Source organism: Natator depressus, chromosome 6 (genome assembly GCF_965152275.1).
Source record: "Natator depressus isolate rNatDep1 chromosome 6, rNatDep2.hap1, whole genome shotgun sequence".
Taxonomy (NCBI): Eukaryota; Metazoa; Chordata; order Testudines; family Cheloniidae; genus Natator; species Natator depressus.
The window spans coordinates 29,729,919-29,741,971 of NC_134239.1; the positions used below are offsets into that span (position 1 = coordinate 29,729,919).

Consider the following 12,053-nt stretch of genomic DNA (forward strand, 5'->3'; position numbering starts at 1 on the left):
ACTATTCAAGCAGTCGATTATAGACAAAGCATTTAATTTTAGGAAAGCAGTCTACATTTCTAAATAATTTAAGACAGAGGACCCTGATAATGGACCTTTCTATTTCTCATCAGCTCAGGACATTTCTTCAGGATGCAGCTGACCTTGTTTCCATTCCTGCAGATCTGAGCTAACGTGAACTATGTAACTCTCTATCTTTGGAATGAATGTTGGTCCTTCCAATGATAGAGACTTTCATTTAGAAGTGCCAGAGAGCCATTGCCCTCTGGAACAAAATTTTGTTCAATAGTTTTATTAGGGACAGACATGGTTGCTGCAATGCCATCATGAGAGGAGCAGGGCCAGAACTATTTGACATCAGCTGACTACCACATCTTTTCAATGAAACTCTTAATTTAGGATACCCACTATCTTGAAAGATTACTGCCATTCAAGGACATCATTTTACTGTAGCTCCCACAATGGCTACAATTCCACTACTTCCTCCTCCACTGAATTTTGATTAATTAATACGGTGCCATGGCACTGAACTATATCTAGTGCCGTATGTACTTACCATGCTATATAAATATTACTAGAATTATATACTTTTATTCTAGAAAAATGCAGATACTTACTTTGGTACATCCTGACAGTTTTGTCCCAAAGGGTTTCTGCATGTTTTGAAACAAGGGCTTGTACAGGCATCATAACGCCACTCACATGTAGAATGGGCTGGAAACTTAAATTTGGAATCTGGAAGAATACATGATTTATTATACAGAGACATATATACACACCAATATGCATATGCACACATATATATTATTTACATATATACATTATACACACTCACACACACACGTACACACTCTATAGCGGGCACACTTAAAATGTTCATTTTGGTTTTCGAAATATTACTATTTCTATTGCTTATATTTAAAATGGGGGATATCTTTGAAACTTTTACTATCTCTGAAACTGGAATGAACATTAAGTGTATCCACTGTATATTAACATGCAGAGTAATGCATATGCAAACTGTTCTACACTATGCAGTAGAAAATGTGACGTATTCTAGTTGACATATCTATTTTCTAGTGCATACTAAAACAATCTGAAGACTGACAGTACAGCAAGAATTAACAGACAATTCAGAAATATTTTTAAAACAATCTCCATAAAAGAATAAACTATATAACTTTTCTGATAACTCTGGCTGAACTGTTGTGAATTTTCAGTGGGGAAACAACATGAAACCAGTGTGAGTAATGTTGATTCAGTAGGATCATTACTATGAAAGACTTACAAGAACATGCTACTTTATTTAATGTGCTACATTAATGATATTTTTAAAAGAGGTTGCATCAGAAAGAGTGGTTTATTTGGTGTGCAAAATTCGGCAATACAAGGAGACTTTCCAGAAAGTTTGTACAGTGTAACTGCTTTTACTTTAGAGGAAAAACGAAACACCATTTCAAACAAGCAAATAATCAGAAATCATTACATTTAAAAAATACATTCTTAATGGTTAATCTTTTCAGAAACAGCAAAAGGCCAACATTTTAAAAGAGGATCATAACTGAATCAGAGAATAGTTTTCAGACTCAAATTATATGTGCCCCTTAATGTCAGAAGCAACTGAGATATATGCAGGAGTGCAGTACAGATTTCTCTTATTTATCATGATGAAGCACCACTTCAAGTCTTGCAAAACTAGAATCATAGTTCACGTCACTGTAAAAAAGAGTGTCCTGTTAAATGACATTGATACTATAGTGAATTTAAAAACTACCTGCATCACCTACACAGCATCTTTGTGGAATAGTGTTTATTAAAAGGTATTAAAATCATAAAATTGAAATACAAATAGCAAAAGAACTTAGGGAAAGTGTGAAATTCTTGTGCATGGGCCAGAGAAGAAAATTGTGAACTTGTCATTAATAAGTAGTGTCTTCACAGTTTTATTAAATAATGATGCCATTTCATAGAGGAAGTGTTAAGAAGAAAACAAAAAAAGTGACCTACATCTCAGGGGGAGTATAAACCAGCAACCTCACATCAGCTGTGTGTGTGCACACAAGGATAATTGAAGGCCAGTGCTTAATTTGTGCCAGGGCTTGCCAGGGCTGAGCCCCAGCACCTCTAAGGTTGGCAGTTCATAGCCCGGCACCTCTGGATTTGCTGCATCAGTTATGAAAATAAAAAAATTGCTTGAGCCCCAGCATCTCTTTCATTACAAACTTAGCACTGCTGAAAGTTCTCCTTTGCGCTAGCCTGATCCTGTGGTATCTGTTTGAGAGTCCCCCTGTGCCATGTTAGATGAGCCCCAGGGCTTCTCAAAGTTCTGCTAGACTTCAACAACTATAAGGAACCACAAATGTATCCAGGGGTCAGCATATCATTCTGGTGTCCTAGCCCAAGCCCCTTTTCTCTGGTCGCACTTGCAGTGGGAGCAAGGAAAGAGTGCATTATATGAGCCCCTCTGTTGTCTCTATGCAATAAAAGGGTCACTCTTACACTGGTGCAATCCTTCCTTAGCAGGTTAAACTGGACACCAGGCCAATTATGCCACCTGGGCAACCTGATGCAGAGCAGCTGCACCACACAGAATGTTTGTGTTAGTGATTGGGGAGTAACATTTATTACTTGAAAATATGTTTCGCTACCATGTATGATTATATTTTTAGGGACCATGTATGATTATATTTTTATATTCAGGACTTCTACCCTGAAAAACCTCCCATTGATCTTAGCTTCAGTGAGGAGTGAAGTATCGGGCTCTTTAATTCACTTCTATTTTACACTCGTTTAGAGACATGCGATTCTTTTCCAAAAGACTTCAGAATTTTTTTCTCTCTTCAGCCTAGGTACATCTGCACTTATGAGTAGTTGTTATACTGTTACTAGTAATACAAGTCCCCTCTTGCTTGATAAAAATAATAATTCTCATAGAGCAGAAGAGAATGTGTAAATCAAGTTCTAATATCTTCCCCATTTTCTTTACTAAAAGCGTGTACCTGTTACCATCTAGTGTTATCCTCTAACAATGCCAGTCTGTATGATATCCCTGAATTGTTATTTCTATGAGAAACACTGGTTTTATTGTAATAGCAAGTGAATTTACTAAGTTACATTTGCTATAAATTATTAAGCATATGTATCCTGTTCCAGTGGGAGAATCTGCAGTTGCTTAAATCTGATAGAGATGGGAGGAGGGAATATTTTACTTACAATCTTCACTAATGTGTAGGTTTTTTATATTCTGTGTAACAGAGTTGATATGCAGGCAGGAGCCATGAGGTGGATGGAAACATGGCATAGGGACACAACAGATATGGATAATCTGAGGAGATCATAGAGGATTATTTGTGCATGTATAGAAGGTCTCGCTGAAGTTTTATTTCTTGCTTTACTGGAAATGCCATGCAAGTGGAATAACCTGCCCTTCAATCCATTTCCCTCCAAATAAAGTAAATGAGAAGAGGGAACAATCAAAAGAACTGATATTTGAATTTTTCACCATCTCTTTCTTTACTGTTAACAGGCTTACATGTCCATTGTTCCATTCATGTTTAACTGTTAACAGGCTTACATTTCCATTGTTAGAATGCGTACAATAGATGGTCCTAATCCTGCAAAGAGGCTCCATGTAGACTCCATAATCTGCCAGTGTGATTCTTTATACAAGACTTGGGCCACTGTAACCGTCTTTCATCCAAGCACAAGAGTTATACGTGCTACATTCAAAATTAGATAAAAACCAAACAGATTGGGTCTGATGAGCACCTACATATCCCAGTAACTTCAGACAGAGTTGCAAGCATTCAACACTTCTGAAAAATCAAGCCCAAAGTTCTTCAGAAAGCATATATTTCTAACCAAGTAATGTCTGGGTTTCATAGCTGTGTAGTAAACCCAACGTCCCAGGTTCATAACCGTGATTGCTATATAACTAGGCTTGGCAGAATTAAATTTTTATTATTTTATAATTTTGACAGATAATATAGGTGTTTATTGTAAGCAATATTTTAAAATGTTTATGTATTTAAATGTTCAGAGTTGCAGGAAATTATGGAAGGGGTGTGTGTCAGACAATAATTATTTAATGACAGTAGATGTTGAGATCCAAACAGTTAAAACTTTATAACCATTAAAACACAAATTGTCAACATCAACATGTCAAAATATACAAAGTAAATATCCTTAAAACAAACTCTAATAAGTTCTCAAGCAGCATGTTTCTTACTTTGCCTATGTGTTAATTTCAATTATTATCAATGGAAATATTTTCTCATTGGTTTGTGTGTACAGTGAATTCCATATTTATGGACATTTACCAATAAAAATCTAATTCTGCCAAGCCCATATATAACCCAGACATGCTCACATAAAAAAAAACGCATCCTAACTGAATTCCCGGAATGTTTTACATAATATAAAGCCCTGAATTATATCCCACCAATCTTACATATCAACATACTAAGCAACTCAACCAAAAAAAAGATGCTATTTCCTGTTTTAAGATGTTCATGAGCAAAGTAGGGCCTCAGCAGAAGTGACAATGAAGAGCGGTAGACAGACAAAGTGTGTGCTTGAAATATTCTATTAAAACGGTAACCATAACTGGAGAAAATACCTTAAATATTCCCTTATTTCCTATTTCCCAGAATAAATATTTACTTATTTTTGTCTGTGTTTCTGCACTTTATAATTCCAGAAGGGGACAGAAATTGGAGCTCTTCTGAAATTATTAGATGCTCTAGATCAGTGGTTCCCTGGAGGCCCGCGAGCAAGTTTCAGGGGGTCCGCCAAGCAGAGCCGGCATTAGACTTGCTGGGGCCCCGGGCAGAAAGCCAAAGCCTCATTGCATGGGGCTGAAGCCCAGGGCCCTGAGGCCTGCCACTTGGGGCTGAAGCTGAAGCCTGAGCAACTTAGCTTCAAGGGGCCCCTGTGACAACGAGCCCAGGGCAACAGCCCCGCTTGTTACCCCCTAACACTGGCCCAGGTTTTTATACACAGAAACACAGTTGTTGTGGCACAAGTGGGCCGTGGAGTTTTTATAGCATGTTGGGGGAGCCTCACAAAGAAAAAGGTTGAAAACCCCTGCTCTAGATGACTATGAGCATTTATTTACCCACATTTTGCCATACTTTATTCTCAAATCACTCACTAGAACACTTTATAACACTAAAGAGACAAGTCGGGGGAAAGGTAACACACATGCTTTTCTCCCTACTAGCTTTAAGTTAAGCATTTAGTTGAGAAAACTGTGCAAACATACACTAATATCATACATCTCACCCTTCAATTCAACCACTGTGGAACCTACCATCAAAATACTGGATTCCTTTTAAAATACACTGTAAGAGTAAGATTGAATGTTGGGCTCTCATGAAAGACTCCAGAGGAGGCAAGTTTACAGATAATCAACAGAATCATGGGGTGGGGAAGATACAATAAGGCAGGTCCACACAGCCAAAGCAGGTGACCAGCACACAGCACCATATTCCAGTAGAATCCTTTCTAATCAGACTACGTGCCCCCTTTTAACAACATAAAGTTCCAAGCTTTGGATCTAGTATAATGAAACCATACAGTTTATTTCCCCAGCCCAAGTCATCTGGGACTAACATCTCTACCTTCAGGCTGATTTTAGACTCTTAGGCCTGGTCTACAGTGGGGGTGGGGGGGGCAGGAAATCGAGCTAAGATACGCAACTTCAGCTACGAGAATAGCGTAGCTGAAGTTGACGTATCTTAGATCGACTTAGAATCACTTACTTTGCATCCTCGCGGCGCAGGATTGATGGCCACTGCTCCCCCGTCAACTCCGCTTTTGTCTCTTTCCCAGGTGGAGTTCCGGAGTCGATGGCAGAGCGATCGGGGATCAATTTATTGAGTCTACACTAGATGCGATAAATCGATCCCTGATAGATCGATCACTACCCACCGATCAATTAATGAAAATGAGCATGCGTCGGTCTGCATTGCTTTGGATTGTTATCGAGCAGAACCCATCATCAGCATGGATGCATATCCTCTGGAATGGTGATTGAAGCATGAAGGTACGTATGAATCTTTAGCACATCTGGTACAAATATCTTGCAACGCCGGCTAAAACAGCGCCATGCAAATGGCTGTTCTCATTTTTAGGTGATATTGTAAACAAGAAGTAGGCTGCATTATCTCCAGCAAATGTAAACAAACTTGTTTGTCTGAGCAATTGGCTGAACAAGAAGTAGGACTGAGTGAACTTGTAGGCTCTAAAGTTTTACATTGTTTTATTTTTGAATGTTATTTTTTGTACATAACTCTACCTTTGTAAATCCAGCTTTCATGATAAAGAGATTGCACTACAGTACTTGTATTAAGTGAATTGAAAAATACTATTTCTTTTATTTTTACAGTGCAAATATTTATAATAAAAAATAAATATAAAGTGAGCACTGCACACTTTGTATTCTGTGTTGCAATTGAAATCAATATATTTGAAAATATGGAAAACATCCAAAAATATTTATATAAATAGTATTCTATTATTGTTAAGCAGCATGATTAATCGTGAATATTTTTTTAATCGCTTGACGGCCTTAATTAGCACCATTTCCAAATGAGCGCAATAAATTCTCTACCAGGTTTTATCCCTGAGCAGCTCATGTTGCAACTTGAGAAGCTTCATGTTTTCTTGCCAGGCACATCATGCTCATTTTCTCTGGGTTTTTGATCACTGCATTGCATTATACAGTTTTTGACATTTAGGCACTATCTTACTCCTGTGTCTACAAACTGATGGCCAGAACCTGGAGCAGACTTAAGCAACTGGTGGAGTCCTTCCATCCAGTGTGGCATAGAGCACCTTAAGTTACCACCGACTGCAACAGGAGATCAGCGCATTCTATGAGATGCTCAGCAGCACCTCACAAGATTAAAGCACACAGACAATGAGCCCACCTACTATATCCACACCCTGTATGTTACCACAGCAGTAATCCATGGTGTGCTTGAGCCGGCATGGAACTGTGTTAAGTGTTTCTCAGTTGTAAGTCACATAAGGCCAATTACATTTCTACTTTTATTAATTAATAATTTATTATTATTATTATTATTATTAGGAATGTGTAGAGGCCCCAAATCAGATTAAGTATCCATTATTCTAGGCACCTTACAAACACAGTAAAAGACAGTCCCCGCCCCAAAGAGTTTCCAGTCTAAATAGACCAAACTTGGGAGGGGAAACAGAGGCACAGAGAGGTGAAGTGACTTGCCTGAGGTCACACAGCAGAACTCAGGTCTCCTGACTCCTAATCCAGTACCGTCTTCACTCAACCACTCTGCCTCTCTTCACTTTGCCACTGCTCTCTACATCTTATGAACAGTAATATGGATAAGGATTAAAGAACACCAGGAAAAAAATCAATAAAGTCACTTATACACCCATTTCTGCAGCCTGGTACTGATACTTTTCTCACTCTCCTATATCAATTATAGAAATTAAATTCCACAGTGGACTTAGACTTTTATTGTCACTTATAGTTACTGTTCCCCCATAACAGAAAATGTAACTTCTTTATATGTGCCACTGAAACTGTGTATTTCATCTGTGTCACGGTACCAGCACTTTATGTTGCCATATGACACTAACCAGCCACTTCCATGTCATGCTTCATGTTTACAGTGCTTACAGTGTTCCTCTAATATCCAGCAGTTTATTGTATTTGGGGTGATATTGCAGTTCATTCACAACAAAGTAGTGACGTTCAGTTTACTGACAATGAGTTAAGCTTTTTACATCAGAGTTTTTATATGTTTCTCTATCAAGGATTTGTCATGGCATTTGAAGGAAACCACATATCTTCTGATGAAGTCTGTCATAATTTGCTTTCTATCCAGTGAAATGATATATCCTTAACAGAATAAGGAGTTATTCTCTGGATGACAATCATTCCAGTTTACATGCCAACCAAGCCCATGTTTCTACTACCTGAGGAAGAGCTGAGCACCTTAGTACATCAGTCACAGCTGATGAACGTGTTAGTACAGAAATTTCTAATGTGAATCAGGGCATATACTTTGCAATATATATAAAGATATTTTATTAAACACCATATTTAGCCCTGTCACAGCAGTTTGGATATTGGAGAAATACTGTGCCCTCTATATACTAGGCCCTAGGCTTTAACATATTAATTCCTTTCTTCCTGACTTCTGAAATTAATTCTTTGATAATAAGTATCCTACCATTTTTTGATATTCTGACCTAGTGAATAAATAATGATGCTGGGATCCCGGTTCTCCTGAGTCCTAATCCTATCACTGATGCACTTTGATGTTCTCTTGAGTCACTTAGACCCACATTTTTCAGTGTTCACTAATCTTGAGTATCCAGTTTAAGTCAAGTAGAGACTAATGTTCAGAGGTGCTGTGGAACCAACATTCTCATTGGCTTCAACCAGAATTTGGGGTGCGCCGCACTTCTTAAAATCAGGCCCTAGGTGTACAGTACTGGGCCCCCAAAAACTGAAACACTCAAAATAGGTGTCCTCTCTTGAAAATTTGACCCCAGTCTCTGAGCCTCTATTTCCCATTTGAAACAGGGATAATAATATTAATTTACCTACCTCATGGGGGCTTTGCAATAATTAGGGAGGGGAGGCAGCACACAGGACTGACTGAAAGTCAGACCAAACCTGGATCTAAATGTGCGATTTCACATCCAAATGTATTATACAAATCACAGATACAAAAGTAAGCTGGGCTCTAGGACTTAAGTGCTGCAGTGGGAGTTGAGAGTGCTCAATACATGGAAGGATCAGCTTGCCTACAGCAATCCAGTTATATGCCTGCTCTCCTGGTCTGCTTCTATTACAATTTTTCTGTTGCACACATAAGAAGGTAAAATATAGTCAGAATTGGTCAGCAAGTGACTACGCTGTACAACTTTATAAGTATTCATCTAATGCACAGTTTCTATTTTCAGGGAAGCCCATATCTGATGCAAATGCACTCACATGCAAATACAGCATTTCCTTGCTTTGCTAAACACTGGCTTGGCCTAAGCAAAATCCAAATCCAAAAAGCCCACAAAGTGCAAAAGTACATAGGAAAGGGTACTGAGGATCAGGCAGCATCTGAGAAAACTGAACAGGCAGGCAGGAAGACTGGAGGAATATTGGAAGTAGTGGGAAGCAGCCAGAAAACCTCACAGGAGGCACATGCCTAATTGTTTTAATGATTATTTTCTCATTAGTCTAGGACTCACTGCTTCACATCCCTGCCCCTCTTTTCATATGTGTAGATAATGCCTTCACTTTGTTTTCAGGTTTTCAAACTCTTTCCTTATTTCTTTTGCTTTAGATTTTCCATTGTGAAAGGTTACAATTTGCTACTACTGATTTGCATTTTCTTCTCAGAATCCAGGCAGTGCCAGTCATGACTATCAATTTATAACAGCAGCTCAACACTGCTCCACCACTTAGATTGGCTAGCTCCTCAGATACATGCTTAGGAGCATGAATCTACCCACTCACATGCAAGCACCAACAACCTCTGCTCATGTGCTTTAAATTCCTGCACTGAAGCATGTAATCAAATAATACTGGCAGAATGAACTGCTTGCCCAGTCAAAATATAATCAAAACCGAAACATAGTTATCTAGCTCTCAGGTATAATTGCCTTAGCTACCTCACAGCTGGTGATGTGATTTTTGAGGCATATACCGTTGCTATCACAACAGATTAATCTCTTCCTGCTTATTGATACAAATACAGGAGGTCAAATGCCCATTTGTGATATAAATTGCAGACCGTTCTGATGCCACTGTTAAGACAGCTTAATACTGATAGATGCTGAGAACCTGTAGTTCTCACTGGCTTACTTGGGATTTGCAGGTACACAGTAGTTCCTCAGCATCAGGCCCAGAATAATGATCACTTGGACTTAAACAAAACAGAAGAGCTCAGTGTAAACTCAAGAGCACCTCATTATAACTAAAAAAAGGATATTTAAAAGTATGCCCTATACAGAGGGATATCTTCCATTGTTGTGTGACACTGAGTATGTTTCCCAGACCTGAAGAAGAGCTCTGTGTAAGCACAAAAGCTTGCCTCTTTCACCAACAGAAGTTGGTCCAATAAAAGATAATACTTCACCCATCTTGTCTCTCAGAGGGAAACAGACAAAGAAAAATGAAGTGAAAACTGATTATCAAAATGTACATACAGTCTGACTAAACATAAAAGATGCTTTTATCAAAAAAAGTAATTCTATATCTTAAAAATCAATTTAATTTTAATTGTACCATCCTTTCTTGGTGTATAAGATACAATCATTAACATTAACTAAGAAAGATCCAGTTCTCGTCTCAAACAGGAATACACACAACCCTCATTGACTACATTCCATGCATATGTCTGAGTAGTTATTCAAATTATTATTTGCAAAAATAGCAACTTATCAAAGTGAAGACTTATGCACTCGGCAAAAGTCTAGCACTCAGTTCTTCTGAATTCTATTCTGGAATTTCCTTGTGAGCTTAGACAAGTCACTTAAATTCTCTGTGCCTCAGTTCCCTCATCAGTAAAATGAGAATATTCCCGCTTTCCTCACAGGAGTGTTAGATAGTTAAACACCTAAATTAGTAAAATGCGTTAAGATACTCAGATGAAAAGCTATTTGTAAGAAATTGCAGTGTCTTTTTAAGAACAAAAGATATATCTATGAAAAGATTGTGAGTTCCTCACATTTATTTGTTATTCAAAAGATTCAAATGTATTATTCTATGGATTGATTGCTATTATTTGACATTTGATCTGTGCACTTAGATGTGATTTGTGAGGTAAATCTCAAAGATTTCTTTCTTTTACTCAATTGGATGAGCATGCATCCACTGCTAGGGCAAATTCTGGCACATGCAAATTTAAAATTTGTTTTCCTGTGAACACATGTGCACAGAATATTAAAATTCAGTGAACAACATGATCACTCAAACATTTGCAGGAACAGGAGCAGCAGACAAACACCAGCATGGTTGAAGCAACTTCATTTAAAAATTCATGTGGTCATTTGTGAAAAATTTATTGCAGTATTCCATCACATCTGTTTAATTTATATCTAATGCATTTCAATACTACAGTATTTATTACTATGAAACTAGAAAGAGTGACACTTCAGCAGACTTCAGACAAATATGTATGTGTCTACTGCTGTGGCAATTGGGTCATTACAAATTCTTCCTTCTGAATGCGCGTCATAGAACACGAAGAGGACTCATGAAGAGTTTTCTGGCCAAGGGATTTAGAGGGCCTATTATTCTCCTCCCAATATTTACCCTCTGGTTCCTCAGGAATAGCAGTTCCCAGTTGGAAAGTTTCTGATCTAATATGCAAAGCATTTAGAATAGTCAGCAGGAAACTCAATCTGCCTTTGCCTCTGCACTCTGGAACCGGTGTAACTTTTCCATTAACTTAAACAAATGCGGCTGTATTTTTAGACCATGTAATTACCCTACATCAGCAGACTGAGCCCTGTGAAAGTACGCTGGAGAAAGATTCGAGCCCTATGTTTCTCTGCTTATAAAACTGTGAAACCCAAACCTTCGGATGTGGTGATTAATGAAATGCCTCTTGATCATTTGATCTGATCCCACTTGCTGAGGTAAATTGTTTCAGTTTTCCATGAGCATAGATAGGATTTTTTGGCATAATGACGGGAGGGCAAAGACTTCACACTTGAAAAGACATACCACTCTGCGTTAATGCATGACCACTGAGAATTGTAGCACTTTTTAACTTTCTCCATTCCCCCCTCAAAGATAAAAGACCAAGGAAACATTTTTGTTATGTCCAAAAAAGAGGTCTTTGCTTGAGATGTTTTACAAACGTTCTGGTGATAGCATTAGCTCCATATACTCTGCCATTCAAAACTTCAGCAGCTCAGTGATTAAAGGCATTTGTCAGGAGGCAACAGGCATTTGGCAATGACAAAATCTGTCATTTTTCATGAAGTTGGAGTGTGCCAGTCAACAGCTGCATTAGGCTGTCATCATAATGCACTGCAAAACATGGGCAGATTCA

At 38.2% G+C, this 12,053-nt stretch overlaps 1 protein-coding gene across 1 annotated transcript in view; it reads right to left on the minus strand.

Annotated features, from left to right (window-relative positions):
- The window catches only part of OTOG (otogelin), a 165,346-nt gene that overhangs the window by 47,759 nt on the left and 105,534 nt on the right, over positions 1-12,053 (minus strand). Inside the window, exon 34 of the mRNA XM_074954907.1 lies at positions 618-735. Within this exon, the coding sequence (XP_074811008.1) occupies positions 618-735 (118 nt within the window). The remainder of the gene's footprint in view (positions 1-617; positions 736-12,053) is intronic.